This window comes from Schistocerca americana, chromosome 3, assembly GCF_021461395.2.
Source record: "Schistocerca americana isolate TAMUIC-IGC-003095 chromosome 3, iqSchAmer2.1, whole genome shotgun sequence".
NCBI classification, from domain to species: domain Eukaryota; kingdom Metazoa; phylum Arthropoda; class Insecta; order Orthoptera; family Acrididae; genus Schistocerca; species Schistocerca americana.
Window position 1 is genome coordinate 836,994,466 of NC_060121.1, and position 22,520 is coordinate 837,016,985.

A 22,520-nucleotide genomic window follows, 5' to 3' on the forward strand; every position below is an offset into this window, starting at 1 on the left:
GCCGTCTAGTATGTTTCTGCACATTCTTCAAAGGTCGGCGGCGAAGTGGAAGACGCACAAGTTACCCATACCGCATTAAACGGCGACGGACTATCACCCCTGCTGTGTTGCACTGTTCCACTGTTGGGCCAGAGCCGAGGAGGACGCAGAGCTGTCCTGAAGTGCCATTCGTTTGAGAAGTCAGTCTTCTCGGGGGATGGTCTGGATGGTGCGACGCGCGGTTAGAGGCGCCGTGTCACTAATCTTGCGGCCCCTCCCACCGGAGGTTCGAGTCCTCCCTCGGGCACGGGTGTGAGTGTTGTCCTTAGCGTTAAGTTAGCTTAAGTAGTGTGTAACTCTAGGGCCCGATGATCTCAGCAGTTTGGTCCCTTAGGAATTCACACCTGACCTATCTCGTCGTGTACTATGGCCTTCTGTGAACCATTCTGCACACACCGGTTGCACTGCCGAAACACTTCGTCACATGCGAACAGCAATATCCCGGATTCCGGAGTGGGTGCATCACATTCTCTCATGCCAATAGCCCACTCTCTTTCAAACTCACTAATTTGACGGTACGGTTCGCGCATGCGTCCGCAAGGCAACCTGCAAGTGTCCTCAAGTCACATTTATCCATTACGTTCCGTTTATTGAAAAAAAGAGGGCCGTGGAGTATTTTACCGGTAATTGGTGTTGCCACCGCGATATCGCTGTTGACCTTGAGCCCTCGCGTTCACGTGGTTGAAATGCTAATTACTTCTGCAGAACATACTAATGTACATATCCTGTGAATAATAGCATACTACCTCTTGTCGTTGAAGGTGTTCCGTTTTTTTCTGAACGTGAGTGTACTTTCCTCGCAGTGTCGCGTACCCAACAGGCCGCATTCAGTTTCGCGTTGGGCGATGATAACCACGCCTGGCGCATAAATGCACATACGGTATTATTTTCTAAGGAAAAGTTCTGTTAGTACTTTTTGGTCTTTTTTACCCCAAAATTTTAGAACCATTGATCGTAATCGTCTATCGTTCTATTTACTTCTTCATTTAAATGTGCTTCTAAATAGCTGTGCACACTTTTCACGATGTTCCGATTGTCTGACGTAGCAGGAACAGGCACACAAATGTTCATTCCATTGCGAAATCATTCACCTCTGTCTACTCATACATCGATGCATTCTTTTAAGTTCTGGAAGGTCTTCGGCTTATCTTAATCTGTCATAATTGGCATCGTGCACACGTTATCATCACCTGCTTCAAACCGATGCAGTGGTTCTGTAGGACCATCTCATAGAGTAGAAACATTCCCATGCGTTTCAATAATGTCGATTCAGTTTCAATATTCGCCGTTTTTTTGAGTCACCTATTACTCTTACACTTCGGAGAATCCAGCATCATCATTACCACCATTTACTCCACATAAACCGGTGATTTAGGCCCGTGGCACAAGACGAAAAATATACAAAACAAAAATATAAAAACATCAACACATCCAGTACGCCGGCCGGGGTTGTTATCAATGGAGAGACGTCTACAGACGTTAAAGTAACCTCTGGCGTGCCACAGGGGAGTGTTATGGGACCATTGCTTTTCACAATATATATAAATGACTTAGTAGATAGTGTCGGAAGTTCCATGCGGCTTTTCGGGGATGATGCTGTAGTATACAGAGAAGTTGCAGCATTAGAAAATTGTAGCGAAATGCAGGAAGATCTGCAGCGGATAGGCACTTGGTGCAGGGAGTGGCAACTGACCCTTAACATAGACAAATGTAATGTATTGCGAATACATAGAAAGAAGGATCCTTTATTGTATGATTATATGATAGCGGAACAAACACTGGTAGCAGTTACGTCTGTAAAATATCTGGGAGTATGCGTGCGGAATGATTTGAAGTGGAATGATCATATAAAATTAATTGTTGGTAAGGCGGGTACCAGGTTGAGATTCATTGGGAGAGTGCTTAGAAAATGTAGTCCATCAACAAAGGAGGTGGCTTACAAAACTCTCGTTCGACCTATACTTGAGTATTGCTCATCAGTGTGGGATCCGTACCAGGTCGGGTTGACGGAAGAGATAGAGAAGATCCAAAGAAGAGCGGCGCGTTTCGTTACCGGGTTATCTGGTAACCGTGATAGCGTTACGGAGATGTTTAATAAACTCAAGTGGCAGACTCTGCAAGAGAGGCGCTCTGCATCGAGGTGTAACTTGCTCGCCAGGTTTCGAGAGGGTGCGTTTCTGGATGAGGTATCGAATATATTGCTTCCCCCTACTTATACCTCCCGAGGAGATCACGAATGTAAAATTAGAGAGATTAGAGCGCGCACGGAGGCTTTCAGACAGTCGTTCTTCCCGCGAACCATACGCGACTGGAACAGGAAAGGGAGGTAGTGAAAGTGGCACGTAAAGTGCCCTCCGCCACACACCGTTGGGTGGCTTGCGGAGTATCAATGTAGATGTAGATGTAGATCCGAGCGGTTATAGGCGCTACAGTCTGGAACCGCGCAACCGCTACGGTCGCAGGTTCGAATCCTGCCTCTGGCATGGATGTGTATGATGTCTTTAGGTTAGTTAGGTTTAAGTAGTTCTAAGTTCTAGGGGACTGATGACCTCAGAAGTTAAGTCTCATAGTGCTCAGAGCCATTTGAACCATTTTTTGAACATCCAGTACACCCTTCATGACTAAATAGAATTGTGATATAGCAAAATTGAGTGCATATGACGAAAACCGTTTTTAATGATAACCGGTACATTTATTCGTCAGAAAGCTGAAAAATTACTTTGTTAACTATACTTATCTTGTTTAAAAGGAAAATTATATAAAATTACGTAGTACTGTGTCACAGCCGCAGTATTATTTCTTGTTAACTGATTTTTTTGTGTTAACTCCTTACATATTTAAGATTTGTTACTAGAATTGGGAAATAGCTTCACAAATTTAAAGAAAATTAAGCTACTGTTCTCGGACGAAGTAGGATGGCTTAGGAAATCCTATAGTTAATGGTAGACTGGCCGTATATAGGCAAGCTGAGCGACCGCCACCGATAACGTGCGTCGCGGGTTGCGTCCCCAAATAGCGTAGGCGCTGCCTCACAGCCGCTTGCCCGCAGAAATCACAAGACACGACGATGTGCGCATGCGCAGATGAGCCGCGGCGCCTTCCGTCGGCGGTCCAGCTGCCCTTGCCGCCAGTCGCTCGCTGGCCGCGAAGCGCAACGGCGGGTGGAGACCAGTAGCCGGCGACAAGAGCGTGGTGACTGCGACGACGGCGCCTGCGTAGCGAGGGCGCGGAACGCAACAAGCAGCTGCGCTCACACCATCTCCGTCTCCGGACAGTGTCATTGACACATTAGAAGAGCTTGCACAGTGTAACGGGAACCGCGGGACATTTCGGCTGGTACAGCATACAGTGAGAAAAGGAAAGGTTTTTTCTTTTTCTTTTTTGGACAATGATGAAGTGCTGAAGACGCTGAAACTGTAACAGTGCAGAGGAGAGTGTGATTTTGTTTCTTTTCGTACAACAAATCTTTTTCCAAGCCCTTTCTCGATAAGGACATCTTCATAAACCGTTGACAGTAAAACTGCCTCCTAATCGATCAAATGTTTAGGGCACAAGATTTGTCTTCGTGACCAGAGTAAGAGAGGTGCATGCAAAAGCATTTTTATTCTTGCAGACTTTGTAGCAGGTGGATAGTATAGCCAACGGATCATAACTTTCTGAATTATTCTGAAACAGTTTAGGGAGAGCTTAGTCCTAAATTTATGAACGGACGTAGCTGATACAGTGATGCGATTGTCAAATATGGAAGTGTTTTACACCATCAAATATAGGTAACAGTAAGAGCCGCAGGTTAACAAAGAAATTTCTGGTGAAGAAGGTTGCTTATGTGATCTGTTGTCTGAGGGAATTTCTCGTTGTCCTATGTAGCTGTAGCTTACAAGATAGCACAGATTTTATGACTGTTCGGAGGAGATATGTGAATAAGTGGATATTCAACCGCTGGTCGACAGGATGATGGACTGAGATTGGAGCCTTCATTTGATCTTGTAGTATTGGAGTAATTTTGCTGGCAATAATGGATGCAGAATTTGAGTTACGCGAGGGACTGGACGGCAACGGAACGCAGTGGGGCGGCGACGAGGACCCCATGCAGAAGCGGCCCGTGCAGGCGCTGTTCGGGCTGCTGTACCTGGTCATCTTCACGGTGGGCACGTGCGGCAACGCGCTCGTCTGCTTCGTGGTGGCGCGCAACCGCAGCATGCAGACGGTGACGAACCTGTTCATCAGCAACCTGGCGCTCTCCGACATCCTGCTGTGCGCGCTCTGCGTGCCCTTCACGCCGCTTTACACCTTCTACGGGCGCTGGGTGTTCGGCAGCGCGCTCTGCCACACGGTCGCCTTCGCCCAGGGCACCAGCGTCTACATCTCTACGCTGACGCTGACGGCGATCGCCGTGGACCGCTTCTACGTGATCGTGCACCCGTTCCGGCCGCGCATGCGCGCCTCCACGTGCCTGGCGATCGTGTGCGCCGTGTGGGCGGCGTCGCTGGCCGCGACGCTGCCATACGGTGTCTTCATGGAGCACCGGCTACGCGCCGGCAGCCACTTCTGCGAGGAGAGCTGGCCGTCGGAGACGGTGCGCCAGGCCTTCGGCGGCATCACCTTCGCCATGCAGTTCGTGGCGCCGTTCCTCGCCATCTCCGTCTGCTACACCAAAATCTGGCTGCGGCTGCGCCACCAGGCGCGCACCAAGCCGGGCGCCAAGACGTCGCGCAAGGAGGAGGCGGACCGCGAGCGCAAGCGCCGCACCAACCGCATGCTCGTCGCCATGGTGGTCGTCTTCGGCACCTGCTGGATGCCGCTCAACCTCGTCAACCTCGCCAACGACCTGTACATCCCGATCGGCCACTGGCGCTACTTCAACCTGTGCTTCTTCGCGGTGCACGCGCTCGCCATGAGCTCCACCTGCTACAACCCGTTCCTGTACGCCTGGCTGAACGAGAACTTCCGCAAGGAGTTCCGGCGCGTGGTGCCGTGCTGCATGCGCGCCGGCCGCGCGCCGCGGCAGGGCTTCGCCGGCGCCGGCACCTCGATGGGCGGCCAGTCCGTGCAGACGGCCCTGCAGACCTCCAACTCGCTGCTGCCCGACGTCGTCTCCACGGACTCGGACCCCGCCCCCGCACCCTCTCCCTGCGCCGGCTACTGCGCCAACGACGAGCAGGTCCGCTTCTCCGGGATCGAGAACAAGGTGCTGGACGTGTCGCCTTCCATTTAGGTGAGCGCAACAATTCTAGCACCAAGTTTTTGTATGTCTGTCCTTGTGCCCGGAGGTCTGGGAGACTAAGGCCGTTCACTATCGTAAGAAAAAGTGACTCCCACAGCCGTCCTTACGTTCTCATTTATTGTATAGCTAACAATTCCGACACTTCAGTGCACCAAATTCAGGCCTTAGTTGATGCTGAAGGGGTTATCGCGATCCATATACAGGGTGGTTTATTGATAGTGATCGGGCCAAATATCTCACGAAATAAGTGTAAAAACTACAAAGATCCAAACTTGTCTAGCTTGAAGAGGCAAACCAGAAGGCGCTATGGTTGGACCGCTAGATGGCGCTGCCATAGGACAAACGGGTATCAACTGCGTTTTTTTTTTAAATACGAACCCCCATTTTTATTACATATTTGTGTAGTACGTAAAGAAATATGAATGTTTTAGTAGGACCACTTTTTCGCTTTGTGATAGATGGCGCTATAATAGTCACAAACATATGGCTCACAATTTTAGACGAACAGTTGCTAACAGGTAGGTTTTTAAATTAAAATACAGAGGGTAGGTACGTTTTAACATTTTATTTCGGTTCTTCCAATGTGATACATGTACCTTTATGAACTCGTCCGGAATCGCGCGACTGCTGCAGTCGCAGGTTCGAATCCTGCCTCGGGCATGGATGTGTGCGATGTCCTTAGGTTAGTTAGGTTTAAGTGGTTCTAAGTTCTAGGGTACTGATGACCACAGATGTTAAGTCCCATAGTGCTCAGAGCCATTTGAACCATTTGAACTCGTCGTTTCTGAGAACGCATGCTGTTACAGCGTGATTACCTGTAAATACCACATTAATGTAATAAATGCTCAAAATGATGTCAATAACCCTCAGTGCACTTGGCAATACGTGTAACGACATTCCTCTCAACAGCAAGTAGTTCGCCTTTCCGTAATGTTCGCACATGCATCGTCAGTGCGCTGGCGCATGTTGTCAGGCGTTGTCGGTGGATCACGTCAGCAAATATCCTTCAACTTTCCTCACAGAAAGAAATCCGGGGACGTCAGATCCGGTGAACGAGCGGGCCGTGGTATGGTGCTTGACGACCAATCCACCTGTCATGAAATATGCTATTCAATACCGCTTCAACCACACACGAGCTATATGCCGGACATCCATCGCGTTGGAAGTACATCGCAATTCTGACATGCAGTGAAACATCTTGTAGTAACATCACTAGCAAATGACGTGGAAATGAGCATACATTGCACCATTTAGATTGCCATCGAGAAAATGGGCGCCAGTTATGCTTCCTCCCATAATGCCGCACCAAACATTAACCCGCCAAGGTCGCTGATGTTCCACTTGTCGCAGCCATCGTGGATTTTCCGTTGCCCAATAGTGCATATTATGCCGGTTTACATTACCACTGTTGGTGAATAACGCTTCGTCTCTAAATAGAACGCGTGCAAAAAATCTGTCATCGTCTCATAATTTCTCTTGTGCCCAGTGGTAGAACTGTACACAACGTTCAAAGTCGTCGCAATTCCTGGTGCATTGAAACATGTTGATGTAGCATTCTCAACACCGACGTTTCTGAGATTCCCAATTCTCGCTCAATTTGTCTGCTACTGATGTGCGGATTAGCCGCGACAGCATCTAAAACACCTACTTGGGCATCATCATTTGTCGCAGGTCGTGGTTGGCGTTTCACATGTGGCTGAACACTTCCTGTTTCCTTAAATAACGTAACTACCCGGCGAACGGTTCGGACACTTGGATGATGTCGTCCAGGATACTGGACGCCCGTTGGGCATTTTGATCGCGATAGCCTTACATCAACACGATATCGACCTTTTCCGCAATTGGTAAACGGTCCGTTTTAGTACGGGTAACGTATCACGAAGCAAATACCGTCCGCCCTGTTGAATGATACGTCATACCATGTACTTATACGTTTGTGACTATTACCGCACCATCTATCACAAACCGAAAAAAGTGGTCCAACTAAAACATTCATATTTACGTACTACACGAATATGTAATAAAAAATGGGGGTTCCTATTTAAAAAAAACGTAGTTGATATCCGTTTGACCTATGCCAGCGCAATATAGCGGGCCAACCATGGCGCCATCTGGTTTCCCCCTTCAAGCTAGACGAGTTTCGTTCATTGTAGTTTTTTCGTTTGATGCTCATTTCGTGATATATTTGGCCCGGTCACTATCATTGGACCACCCTGTATACGAAGCATTAGTGGCCAACAACTGGTTTACGCAGACTACCCCTAACTGTGATATCGTCTATCTAGTCTGCGTAAACTTGTTGTTAGCCACTGATGCATCGTATATATGGATCGTAATAACGTCTTCTCCATCAACTAAGACCTCAAGATGGTGCACTGGAGCACCGAAACTGGTAGCCATACAACAAATGACATCAGAACGACAGCTGCAGGTGTCTCATTTTCTTACAATTCTTGCACCATGTGTCTGCTGTAACATTGTTCCACAGATGCAACGAATTTTAAAGAATGGCATCATGCATCCACCATAAGCTGTTTTCATTAGTACAGGGTGTTCAGAAATTTCTGTTACGAACATAGTGGACTTGTACAGCAAGTGAATACATAATATTTTGAACAGGTACCCATTTTTGGAAATGTCTTTCAAAGACACTACAAAGTGTCAAAATCATAGGCGCTCGAGCCTGTAATGTACGTATATACAGGGGATATTGGAGAAGCATAAATGTATCAATTTGTGATAGGGGCCCCTGTATCGGGAACAAACGAGTCGAAAGGTATAAGCGGAAACCGTTCTGATACCTATGACAGTGGAATATATGTACTGATATTGTTGTTGCTAAGACTGTACGGTTTGCAACTTTCAGAAGCGGTAGTATGGACCAAAACAAAGAAAAAATTACCAGTAAATATGGGATCTAAGATGCATATCAAAGGAGCTATGCGCACTTTTTCATCTTCTCTACTGGGGAAACACGTCTCCTTTACTCAACAAGTCCTCATAGCTCTGGAGGAATTCATTGTAGAGCCCAAATTTACTGCACATTTTTTCTTGTTTCGGTCAATGCTACCAGCTCTGGAAGTTGCTTACCCTACAATCTTAGCAACAACGGTACCAGTACATGTATTTCACGGTCAAAGGTATAAGAACGGTTTCCGCTTATAGCTTTCGACTCATTCGTTTCTGGTACACGGACCTTTAGCTCAATTTGATATGTTTATCCTTCTTCTCCATCATCCTAGGAAGTTTGTAACATCGTCACAGAGTAACCCTGTATTTTCACACAATTACAACCGTAGGCGCCTATAAATCTGACACTTTGTAACGTCGTTGGGTGAGGCTTCCGGACGTTGATTCACATTAAAAAAAATACGGCTCTAAGCACTGTGGGACTTAACACCTGAGATCATCAGTCCCCTAGACTTAGAACTACTTAAACCTAACTAACCTAAGGACAACACACATCCATGCCCGAAGAAGGATTCGAACCTGCGACCGTAGCAGCCGCGTGGTTTCGGACTGAAGCGCCTAAAACCGCTTGACCACAGCGGCCGGCTCGTATTCAAAATATCATGTACTTACTGCCGTCAACAAGTCCGAGGATTTTGTAATAGGAATTTCCAAGCACCATTATTTTTCTGTAGACAACCGGTTCCCGTGAATGTCATCTTCAGGTCACGGATTAACACTAAATCAAGATAACAGTCGCAGATACCAAGGGATGGGGGCTCCTTATGCCCACCTTTCGAAAATATTGTATCTAGTCTGTTATTTTATATTTTAAAATTTTGAAAAAATATTTATTGTTTATGATGAATTCTTCTGCCAGACTCCACAAATTTTAGATCTTTCAGTCGAACTCAAGCCAAAAACGTGAGCACTAGTAAGAGATGTTACTGTCCCCACTAAATGTCATATTCAATATTTTTGGGTACAGCTTCATAGTTACACGTCAGTATCTGTTCAAAAAGCATGTTTCGAGTATACGTCAGTAACAACTAAACGAAATTTGATTTTTCTGCTGTGACCAACAAAACTTGATTTCTCTGCGGCGAGCGTAAAGTATCCGCACCCCCCCCCCCCCCAGCCCCCCTGCACTGGTGGTACCCGACACTGAAAGTACCCTGATATTGCTAAAATTGTGCTAAAAGATATTTTCAGGCTCTGGATTCTACTTACCGTACCTACGTATCAGTATCTCTTTAAATATTGTTTTGTTAATGTAAGTCGACAACAATGAGTGAATTGTTTAATTTTTTAGAGTGGCTATAACCTCCCCCCCCCCCAACCACCCTCCCTCCTGGTAATGCGCATTATGGAAATTATGGAAAATACGTAAATATTGCTAGATTTAAAGGAAACTTTCTCGATGAGACATCTATAACTAAAACCTAAACATACTGTATTCATATGTCCTCAGAGTTCTCGATGGTTGTGTGCTTCAGTCAGTTGTTCTAAGTTCACAGGACACTTGACTTTGAAACAAGCACTCGAGATTTCCGTAGCTGTCTCCGCCACCGTCATCTGGAAAATTAAAATCACTGCTGTTAACCGCTGATGATCGTGGTGCACACAGCTATCGAAAGCTCGAAAGTTTGACTCGAAATGACACGGCTTGTAAAAGATGATTTCATTCAGACAACAGTGATGTTCCACGGTAGTATTTATTTTATAGTTCGTTATGAAGCAGTTTTCGGCTTGCTGTCCCATCCTCAGGCACCTTAATAGCCCCATTGCAATTTTGAGCTCTGCCATCAGCTGTAATGTCAATACCAATTTATAGGCAATCTGTTTCAACGATACACTTCATCACCAGACCCCCTGGATGTATAGTGGCTGAATTTTCCTGAAAGACAGTCCCACGGTAAAATAACCGATATTTCCCTCAGCTCTTGTAGTAAGCAACCACACATGGTGAGGACGCAAACAGAAGTTCTTCTGTTGTGGTCTCACGGGCGTCTTTTTGGAAATTTCATCCGCTATACGTTCAGGGGACCTAAAGTGTATCGTCGCAACAGATTGGCAATTAATTGGTACTTACATTACAGCTGACGGTAGTTTTGAAAATTTTAATGATCTATCGTCTGCGGTACCCTCCCGCTACTTAACAAGGATCGATTTTCCGAAAGTTTTAATTCGATCTTTAATCTACACATCAGTAACCATTTATAGAGATTTTTATACTTTTTTCCAAGGATATCTGATTTTTTACAGCTATAGATGTATGCAAAAATGCAAGTGTAATGAAATTCACAAGTAAGCTATGAACAGACCCGTCCGGTTGGCCGTGCGGTCTAACGCACGGCTTCCCGGGCGGGAAGGAGCGCCAGGTCCCCGGCACGACTCCGCCCGGCGGATCTGTGTCGAGGTCTACTGAACCGGTCAGTCTGTGAATGGTTTTTAGGCGGTTTTCCATCTGCCTCGGCGAATGCGGGCTGGTTCCCCTTACTCCGCCTTAGTTACACTATGTCGGCGATTGCTGCGCAAACAAGTTCTCCACGTACGCGTACACCACCATTACTCTACCACGCAAACATAGGGGTTACGCCGGCCGGAGTGGCCGTGCGGTTCTAGGCGCTACAGTCTGGAGCCGTGAGACCGCTACAGTCGTAGGTTCGAATCCTTCCTCGACCATGGAAGTGTGTGATGTCCTTAGGTTAGTTAGATTTAATTAGTTATGAGTTCTAGGCGACTGATGACCTCAGAAGTTAAGTCGCATAGTGCTCACAGCCATTTGAACCGTAAGGGTTACACTCGTCTGGTGGGAGACGTTCCCTGGGGTGGGGGGAGGGGGGTTGGTCCACCGGGGGCCGAACCGCACAATAACCCTGGGTTCGGTGTGGGGCGGCGGAGGAGTGAAGTGGACTGCGGTAGTCGTCGTGGGGTTGTGGACCACTGCGGCTGCGGCGGGGACGGAGCCTCTCCGTCGTTTCTAGGTCCCCGGTTAACATACAATACTATACAATACAAAGCTATGAACAAATGGGAATGACCATACATTTATGTTTTTAGATGTAGCATTTGTCTGATGTACGTACATCCGTTAATTTAAATATTTTCTACAGATGAAAAATGCACGTATGTGTGACAAGTGCTACAACTAAAAAGATGTGGTTCATCTGTAAAGGAGACCGCTTATAAAACACTAATACGACCTATTCTTGAGTACTGCTCGAGCGTTTGGGATCCCTATCAGGTCGGATTGAGGGAGGACATAGAAGCAATTCAGGGGCGGGCTGCTAGATTTGTTACTGGTAGGTTTGATCATCACGCGAGTGTTACGGAAATGCTTCAGAAACTCGGGTGGGAGTCTCTATAGGAAAGGAGGCGTTCTTTTCGTGAATCGCTACTGAGGAAATTTAGAGAACCATCATTTGAGGCTGACTGCAGTACAATTTTACTGCCGCCACCGTACATTTCGCGGAAAGACCACAAAGATAAGATGAGAGAGACTAGGGCTCGTACAGAGGCATATAGGCAGTCATTTTTCCCTCGTTCTGTTTGGGAGTGGAACAGGGAGAGAAGATGCTAGTTGTGGTACGAGGTACCTTCCGCCACGCACCGTATGGTGGATTGCGGAGTATGTATGTAGATGTAGATGTATATGTAGAAATGTGTCTTTAATGAAAGACGTATTGATGTAGCTACACCATCAATTGCTACAAGAATTTATTCAGGTGATATTAGTTTCAGTACCTAAGGCGCATCTCCTGGCACTGTTGAAAAATACTGTGTAGCACTTTAAACAAGACTGCCTTAAAACTGAGTTAAACAGCCAAGGATCAGTGTTTATATTGCTTGATTCTAAAACACGTCTGATTTTAGAGTCATATGTACTGACGCTGCGAAGGCAACATCCACACGTCTTGTGTGGACTACACGGCAAGCATCCCCTGAAGTGAAAACCTTCGTCAATCGGAAAGTCACAACTTGAGAATAACTTGAGAAGGTTAGTGATGTATGTAGAATGTTGTGATTCGCAAATATGGTTAACACTAGTGTCTCAGACGAAGCTTCGCGTGCAGTATTAAGCCCACAGCTCCCTCAAGAAGTGTACAGTGATCAATAGTTTCCGTACACATTTTAGTGGAGATATCACCCTTCGCCTTTATGAAGGCTTGAATTCACTGGATACACTTTCAGTGATGTGTCCGAAGGACTCTGGAGGAATGGCAGCACATTCTTCCTCACGATCCGAAACCAAATAAGGTACAGATATTGGAAACTGGGGGTTTGGAGCTGCCTCAGCGTTCTAACTCATCCCATATATTTTCCTTGTGTTCACGTCGGTACTCTGGACAGACCTATCCATTTCAGTAACGTCATTATCCATAGGTCATTGCCTCATATGTGCTGCTTTATAAGAGGTGCATTGTCATCGTCTCCGAAATGTTCCTCTACAGTAAGAAGTACACAGTGCTGTAAGACGTGTTGCCATTTAATGCTTTCTGAAGTTCAATTAGGAATCAAGCCCCAACCACTTCATCACTCCATATAACTTGTTTTCAGATCCACTCTCCAGTGGCGTCACTCTTTACGTCACTCCAAGCAACGCTTGACACTGTTTATGTAAATGTGTAGGTTATGAGGAGCTGCTCGATCACTGTATTGCATTCTTTTAACTCCCTGCCGAAAGCCATTGTGGTATGAGCGCAGGCTGGAAAGTAATGAACAAATGCATGTAGAACAGAAACAACACAGCTCCGAAGTTCAGGCAAAATGTACATTCAAGTAGAATGCTTAAGTCTCTGAATCATATATTTATTTGTCAGCTTAGTCATCGTTAAGACTAACACTTTCCTCTCAACGTGTAACAAGCTTTTTCATTCTGTCACTGCAAAATTCGTCCGACTTTTCTCGAATCCCGAACTTGACAGCTGGAGGTACTGATTATTCCTGAGGTCTGTATTGACTATAAGAAAATAAACGTCGCAAGGCAGAAGATTGGGGGGAGGGGGGGGGGGGAGATAGAGGGTGTGGAAACGGTTCAAACATTAGGTTTCGCGAAGCAGTTTCACCTGCGCGCGAGGTCTGGTACCAGGGCCACAGTAAATTCTTCTCAGTATGTAGAGACTCTTAAAGACATCCGATGTTGTGTTTGTAGTGTTAGAAGCAGCCTGGAAGCGAAGTCATGGGAGGTTATAGAGGCAGCATGGCTCAATATATCAGGTGGGGACGACTTGTTGAGTCCGTGCAACATCGAGTTGCTGTACTACCCCGGGCCAAAGGAGGTGCGTTGTCATGTTGGAAGATTACTGGCGCCAGGCTGCTTCTAACACGACAAACACGACATCGGAGGTGTTTTAGAATGTCTATGTACTGAAAATATTTTACTGTTGCTCTGGTACCAGACAACAGGTCACATAACCCAGTGATCATACCAAAAAACTGTCAAAAGAATTTTCTTGCAGGTGGTTGCCTTTTGAACCTTTTCGCCTGAGGAGAACACGGATGTCAATATTCAGCGCCCATTATCTTCTGGGTCGTAATGGTAGACGCATGACTCTTCCCCCGTCACAATATTCAGAAGGAAGACGTCTCCTTTGTCAGAGTAGGGCCGCAGAAGTTGCTCGCAGCATTCCAACCGGCGCCGTTTGTTCTCGTCCGTGAGATGGCGTGGTACCATCCTGCACAGATTTTACGGTATCCTAATTGTTCAATAATATTCGAATACGGTTTACTATACGCTTTTGTGTGATTCGCCGGTCAGGTCGTCGGCGAGTTTGCTATATTTATCGTCTGCGGCAGTGATCAGACGTCCGCTGCGTTTCATCAACAATTACGGCTTCTCCGACTTCGCAACCACTAAATTTTGCTACCCACCGATTTACAGTAGGCCTCTTAACAGCATCGTCACCATAAACAGCCTTTAAACGGCGATGAATCTATAGGAGTTAAAAATTCGATAACCGGGCGCTGTTTAAATCGCGTTGACATATATCTACATCTACATCATTACTCCGCTATTTACAATACATTGCCTGGGCGAGGGTTCAATGAACCACCTTCAAGCTGCCTCTCTACCGTTCCACTATCGAACAGCCCGCAGGAAAAACGACCACTTAAAATTTTCTGTGCGAGTCCTAATTTCTCGTATTTTATCGTGATGATCATCTCTGCCTATGTAGGTGAGTGCCAATAGAATGTTTCCGCGATAGGAGGAGAAAATTGGTGATGAGAACAACGCAACGCAATGAAAAACGCCTTTGTTTTAATGATTGACACTCCTTTTCACGTGCCATGTCTGTGGCACTATCTCCCCTATTTCGCGATAATCCAGAAGGAGCTGCTCGTCTTTGAACTTTTTCGATGTCATCCGTCGGTCCCACCTGATGCGGATGCAACACCGCACAGCAATACTCCAGACTAGGACGGACAAGCGTAGTGTAATCAGTCTCTTTAGTAGACCGGTTGCACCATTTAAGTGTTCTGCCAATGAATCTCAGTCTTTGATTTGCTCTACCCACAACATTATCTATGTGATTGTTCCAATTTAGATTATTTGTAATTGTAATCCCGAAGTATTTAGTTTACTGCCTTCAGATTTATGTGACTCATCGCGTAATCGAAATTTAGCGGATTTCTTTTAGTATCAGAATAGCTTCTCACTTTTCTCTATTCAGAGTCAATTGCCATTTTTCGCACCATACAGATATCTTATCTAAATCATTTTGCAATTCCATTTGGTCATCTGATGACTTCCAGGACGGTACATGACAGCATTATCTGCAAACAATCTAAGAGTGCTACTCAGATTGTCTCCTATGTCGTTAATATTGATCAGGAACAATAGAGGGCCTATAACACTTCTTTGGGGAATACCGGGTATCACTTCTGTTTTACTCGATGACTTTCCGCCTATTACTACGAAATGTGACCTTTCAGAGAGGAAATCACGGATCCAATCGCACAACCGAGGATATATTCCAGGGCTCGCAATTTGGTTAGAGGACGCTTGTAAGGAACGGTGTCTAAAGCCTTCCGGAAATCTAAAAAACATGGAATCAATTTGACATCCCCTGTCGATAGAGCTCATTAGTTCATGAGTATAAAGAACTAATTGTGTTTCACAAGAATTTCACACTTTTCTTTATTAGGGTCAATTCCCATTTTTCGCACCATACAGATATCTTATCTAAATCATTTTGTAATTTATTTTGGTCATCTGATGACTTTAAAGACGGTAAATGACAGCATCATCTGCAAACAATCTAAGAGGGCTCCTCAGATTGTCTCCCATGTCGTTAATATAATCAAGAACAATAGAGGGCCTCTAACACTTCTTTGGGGATTGCCGGATATCACTTCTGTTTTACTCGATGACTTTACTTACGACGAAATGTGACCTTTCTGACAGAAGATAACGGATCCAATCGCACAACTGAGGCGATATTCCAAGGCACGCAGTTTGGTTAGAAGACGCTTGTGAGGAACGGTGTCTAAGGCCTTCTGCAAATCTAAAAATTTGAAATCAATTTGACATCCCCTGTCGATAGCACTCATTAGTTCATGAGTATAAAGAAGTAGTTGTGTTTCACAAGAACGATATTTTCTGAATCCGTGCTGACTATGTGTCAATAAGTCGTTTTCTTCGAGGTATTTCATAATGTTCCAAAACCCTACTGCAAATCGACGTTAGTGATATGGGCCTGTAATTCAGCGGATTACTCCTACATAGCACTAGAACATGTCTCCATACTCAATATACACTTGCTGAACGCAATGCATTCAGACTGTGCGTGCATATCGAGGAGGAAGTTGTCTTCCACATTGCACCTGGAGCGTTTCGCAAGGTCATTTTATTTCGCGTTCTACAAGCGTGTGCATTACTTTCAGCCTACCCTCATAGATGGACTGTTGACAGTACTTTACAACTGACGACTGATTTCTTCAGCTGATTTTATGCGATTTTGTACAGCCACTTTCTGCAGAGGTCGCTGGGTCCTGTACATGTCGTATCTCTAGTCTTTGCTTACGAGTGGTTGGTCCTTCGCGTTTCCACAATCAAGCCACCTATAGCGGACTTGGACGGCTTTAGTAGGGTGTAAATGTTTGTAATGGATTCTTTACTCAGGTGGCATCCAGGGAGTAGACCACTTTGGAAATTACCCAGCTGAGGGAGCCATTCTGCTCTTTCTGCTCCTCTACTGACAACTCGATAGTCCCCGTCTCCTTTTATAGTGACGAGTCTGCTCTCGTGATATCTTGTGGTAAGTTCCGTATTACAAAGGGTTATCCGGAGATTTTGATTGTATGTGGCGTCTTTCGTTCAAATGGCTCTGAGCACTATGGAACTTAACATCTGAGGTCATCAGTCCCCTGAAACTACTTAAATCTAACTAACCTAAGGATATCACACACATCCATGCCCGAGGCAGGATTCGAACCTGCGACCGTAACAGTCGCGCGGTTCCAGACTGAAGCGCCTAGAACCGCTCGGCCACACCGGCCGGCCTGGCGTCTTTCCAACGAGGACACAGATATACCATTAGAAGTGTGTTAGTCATATGCTATATACACTGAAGTGACAAAAGTCATGGGTTAGGGTCATGCACATTTATGGATGGCGGTAGTATCGCATACACAAGGCATACGTAAAAGGGCAGTGCAATGTCGGAACTGTCATTACTCAGGTGATTCACGTAAGGAGATTGCCAACGTGATTATGGCCGTACGACGGGAATTAACAGACTTTGAACGCCGAAAGTAGTTGGAACTAGACGTACGGGATATTCCATTTTGGAAATCGTTAGGCAATTCTATATTACGAGATGCACAGTGTCAAAATTCTGCCGAGAATGCCAAATTTCAGGCATTATCTTTCATCACGGACTACGCAGTGGCCGACGGCCTTCACTTAAAGACCGAAAGCAGTGGCGTTCGCGTAGGGCTGTCAGTGCTAACAGAGAAGTAAGATGCGCGAAATATCACTGGAATCCACGTGGGACATGCGAAGAACGTATCCATAAGCATAGTGCTGCAAAATTTGCCTAAAATTGCTATGGCAGCAGACACCTAACGCAAGTGTCTTCGCTAACAGCACGACAGAAACTTCCTGGCAGGTTAAAACTGTGTGCCGGACCGAGACTCGAACTCGGGACCTTTGCCATTCGCGGGCAAGTGCTCTTCCAACTCAGCTACCCAAGCACGTCTCACGCCCCGTCCTCACAGCTTCACTTCTGCCAGTACCTCGTCTCCTAGCTTCCAAACTTCACAGAAGCTCTCCTGCGAACCTTCCAGAACTAGCACTCCTGAAAGGATGGATATTGCGGAGACATGGCTTAGCCACAAGCTGGGGGATGTTTCCAGAATGAGATTTTCACTCTGCAGCGGAGTGTGCACTGATCTGCCAGGAAGTTTCATATGAGCGCACGCTCCACTGCAGAGTGAAAATCTCAATCTGGAAGCACGACAGAGCACCTGCTGGGCTCGTGACCGTATCGGTTGGACCCTAGAAGACCAGAAAACTTCGGCCTCGTCAGAGGACTCCAGATTCACCTGGTAAGAGGTGATAATAGTGTTCGAATGTGCCACGGACTCATGAAGCCGTAGACCAAGGTTGTCAACAAGACACTCTGCAAGCTGGTGGTGGCTGCATAATGGTGCAGGCTGTGTTACCATAGATTGAACTGGTTCCTCTGGTTCAAACGAACCGATCATTGGGAAATAGTTATGTTTGGCTACTTGGAAACCATTTACAGCCATTCATGGACTTCATGTTCCCAAACAACGATGGACGACAATGCGCCATGTCACTAGGCCACAACTCTTCGTGATTGGTTTGAATGAGGTTCTGAACAGTTCGAGCGAATGATTTGGTCACCCGTATCGCGCTATATGAATTCCATCGAACATTTGTGGGACACAATCGAGAGGTCAGTGCGTGCAGAAAATCCTGCACTGGCTACACTTTCGCAATCAGGGAAGGCTACACATGCAGCTTGGCTCAATATATCAGCAGGGGACTTCCAACGACTTCTTGAGTCGTTGCCAGATTGAGCTGGTTCACTACCCTTGGCCAAAGGAGGCGCGACACGATATTAGGAGGTATCCCTTGACTTCTGTCACCTTGCTGTAAACATCGATGCTGTTTCAGTCAGTATTTAGTCAACTCAGCTTAACAGCGCAGAAAGCAAAATGCTATACAGAACTTTCGAGCAGTGCCACAAGACGTTCCACGTAGAAAAAAAATATGTTTTTGACGCCAACATCCTTCTTTCAAGTTCATAAAGTGTTATCAATGGTTGTTTTACACCAACTGCTTCTCTAAACATTGAAACACCTTTCGGCAGTTTTATGACGCCGTTTCTTCACCATGTTCAGAGGCTCCTTGACTCCTGTTGTTCTGACATCACCCACTTTCAATAATGATTCACAGGATTCTTTTGAGTGTTCGATCGGGTCATGTTATTGAGATCTACCTACAGGGATTTTCTTACTTAGTCGAGTCCACATTAGCAGGTACCCAAATCCACAACTCCTGCAGATACACTTATCTTGGAGCTATTTCGTCCGCGATTCCAAGCCGACAGTTGCCTACAAACCTTACATGTTATTGAGGTTTGAATAGAAGACAAAAACAATAGAAAGTATTTATTTATTATCAACATACTGCACCTACAACGGTGAGATGGTTGTCGATATAATTCTTCTGGGTACTTATAACATTGTGATATTAAGAGCTACTTGTACTTATTTTCTGGCCTTCAGTCGAGATTCTATTAGAAGATACTGAATACAACAACTCTTATCATTATTTTGCAGTAAACACATTGTGCATAGTGGGGCGATCACTCTGTTGTAGAAATAATTCAAAAGCCAAGATCGCTTAAATACTGTTGACAGGATCATGATGGCACCTTTAGTATGTTGAAATCGGTTATCCAGTAAACAGTATTTAAGTGATCTTGGCTTTTGAATTACTTCTCTTATCAGTATACACCGCTGACCACAGAAATTTTGACACCTAAAAGTAAATCTCAAACGAACAAGATGTGAACAACAAGCTTATTAGCTTTCCAAACGATTATCATTTCAGTGCATACGCTCCAATTGCTGTAATCCCAACGACAACGATGATCATTGGAGTGCCATCACACCGTCTTTTCAGAGGAGATCTGGTTCTGCATGGACCATCTCGATGAACGTATCTGCATATGACCCGCATCGTAACGTCGATTTGCAGTACGATTTTGGAACATACTCTGTGTTCGAACGTTAAGAGTTATATCGAAGAAAACGATTCACTGACAAAACGGGTAACACGAAAACAGAAAATAGTCTTCTAGTGAAACAGAACTAGCTCCTTATTCTCGCGAAGTAACGACTGTTACCCATAGGGGATTTCAAATTTATTCCGTATTTCTAGATTTCCGGAAGGCCAGTGACACCGTTCGTGACAAGCGGTTTCTAATCATATCACGTGCTTATAGAGTGTCGTCTCAGTTGCGTGACTTGATTAGTGATTTCCTGTGAGAAAGATCACAGTTCGTAGTAATTCACGGGAAGTCATCGGGTAAAATAGAGGTGATAACCGGCGTTCGTCAAAGAAGTGTTTTGAGCCCTCTGCTGTTCCTGATCTACGAAACAATCTGAGGGTCCCATTTAGACGGTTTGCTATTGATGCTGCCATTTATCGTGGTATATAGTTATCAGATGATAAAAGCAAAAAGCAACACGATTTAAACAATATTTTCGTATGGTTCGAAAATTCCAAATACCGAAGAGTATGAAGTCATGATTGCTAAAACGAATCCGCTAAATTTCGATTACGTGACAAATCACATAAACCTAAAGATTGTAAATTCAACAAATACTTAGTTATTACAGTTACAAATGACTTCATCTTGCATGATCACATAGATTATGTTGTGAGTAAAGCAAACCAAAGACTGCGATTTATTGGCGGAACACTTAGAACGTGCAACACGACTGTTAAAAGAGGCTACTTACACTACACTTGTCCACCCTCTTCTGGATTATTTATATGCAGTGTGGGATCCACATAGATAGGATCGACGGAGGACATCGAAAAGCTAAAGAGAAAGGCCGTTCGTTTTGCACTTTCACGGAATAGGGAATAGGAAAGAGAGCACCACGGACATGACATGCGATTTGGGGTGGCAGTCATTAAAACAAAGGCGTTTTCCGTTGTGGCAGGGCCTTGTCATGGTATCTGAACCGCCAACTTTCTCCTCAGAATGTGGAAATATTTTATGTAAAGCGACGGGGGATCACTGTTGTCAGCTGCAACGGGACATTAAGCGGAATCAGCGGCGACGAGCTAAGATGTGTACAAGGCCGGGATTCGAACACTTGACGGTAGAGAAATAGCTGGAAGGTGGTTCATTGGACGCTCTTCCAGGCAGCTGTGAATTGCAGAGTAGTCATGTAGTTGTAGACATAGATGAAGGCTACAAGGAGAACGAACGTCGCCAGATTGCTATCATCGCGTCAAGAGTCAACCACTTGGAATGGTACCGAGTGCCATTGGGTACAATTACGAACACGCCTGTCTCGCAAAGACGATAATGTGGTCTGCAGGCGCTATATTTGTGACGTGTTAAGACCGATGGCGTTGCCCTAAATGCGATGTCTCCGTGGCGTTCCCTTTCAACAAGGTAACTCATGATCGCGTATGACCTGGGCTGGTCTGACCTACCCCCATATAGTGCGTCTTCGACTGTTGCCCCGTTCAGCATATAGTCCATATCTCTTAACCATTTAAAACTTTTGGTCATGGTTTTGGAACGTTTGACGTGACACTACTCGCCTGCTTCTACGACTGATCATGGCACGGAATCGAAGCAGCATGAAATGACGAATTCATATCTGCTCATACCAAGCTCCGTTCGACCCGACGCCGAGCAGAGTAAAAACCATTGCGCTGCCATCAGTAACAAGTTTCACATCACCTATAGCCCCAAAACCACCTGTAAATTTAATTACGTATCGTTCTTAGGTCTATTGTTCCATACACACACACAATTGGAAAAAATTCAGCATTTTCTATCTTTCCTGGTGTTTCAGTTGTAAATGACAGCATTATACTTATCTCAGTGGATGTCGTTTTGTCCAGAGTTAGAAGTACACGGCTTGTGCTGGTGTATGAAATGATTCTGATGTTTGAATAAATAGCAAAAAAACCTTATGAGTCTGTGTTTGTTACCAACATCCAGTATGTGTTGCACACCAATATGGCTAGCATCAGTGTTGGCAACACAGCATAATGCAAAGAGAAAATACTGTGCCATGTGGACAGATACACAGCTACAGCAGCGAGACCAACCACTACCGCCCGTCACTGATCATTCTATCGAAAAGTCTGTACCACTGCTTCTCTTTCTGCTAAGAGTCGTTCTCTTGTGTTGATGGCTTGAGACACCACTGTTATGGAGTCAAATAAGCGATTCTTCAGATTTAAAACAAATAATTTAAGTTGAATTGTGTAGTCTATAGTTTCAAATACGCTGAAGACCAATATTAAGGATTATTTGAAATATAAATACAAAAATCAGATTCCTCCACAGATTGTCGGTTGTCTTCGCATCAAATCCCGTGTAAAGAGGGTCCCGTAATCGAGCTAACTTCTTTGTCAAATTCGCTCTTATCTAGCCACGGATGTGTCAAACAAGCCCGTATACGTAAAAACAAACTTATTCAGATTAACATCACTTTAAAGCAGACGGTGTCCGTATTGCTGAATATTGTGACAGTAGTCAGAATGACCACAAAAGCAGACACTCTGGTCCAGGGAACAGCTTAAAATGAGAGATTAATCGATGAAAGACTGCCAAAGGAAATCTTACTTTCAGAACGCAAAGATTACATCAACGACCTTCGAATGGACAATGAAACTTTTAATAACTTGGTAAGACACTCAAAAAAGAGTTAACTTGTCTGTCAATGCACTTCTATCCAGCCACGGATGTATCAAACAAGCCCGTATACGTACGAGAACCAACAGAGCTTGTCAATTTAACATTAGTTTTGAAGGAGACTCTTTTACTGTATGTTGTATGCACACTAGTGGGAATGGCTATAAATGCAGAAAAAGCATTTATAACATGGCCTCCAGCACTGTATTTAAAGAAGAAAAAAACAACATGGGAATAGTGAAAAATGAGAGAGAAATATACACACGAAAAACTGTTCATGGCAATGTTACACTCAGTAGCTGATGATAACTTTTAACAACTTGTTACAGTTACTACGCCCTCACACTGAAAAATAAGAAACAAGTATGGAAAAATTTATT

General features: G+C 45.1%; 1 protein-coding gene across 2 annotated transcripts in view; it reads left to right on the top strand.

The window, feature by feature from the left end:
• The first annotated feature begins 3,183 nt into the window (after window positions 1-3,183).
• The window catches only part of LOC124605472 (prolactin-releasing peptide receptor-like), a 271,433-nt gene continuing 252,096 nt past the window's right edge, over window positions 3,184-22,520 (top strand). For both annotated transcript variants that reach the window (XR_006978648.1, XM_047137179.1), the window contains exon 1: window positions 3,184-5,254. Coding sequence is in view for 1 of the 2 variants with exons in the window: in XM_047137179.1 (XP_046993135.1) it covers window positions 4,055-5,254 (1,200 nt within the window). In the remaining variant the exon portion in view is untranslated. The remainder of the gene's footprint in view (window positions 5,255-22,520) is intronic.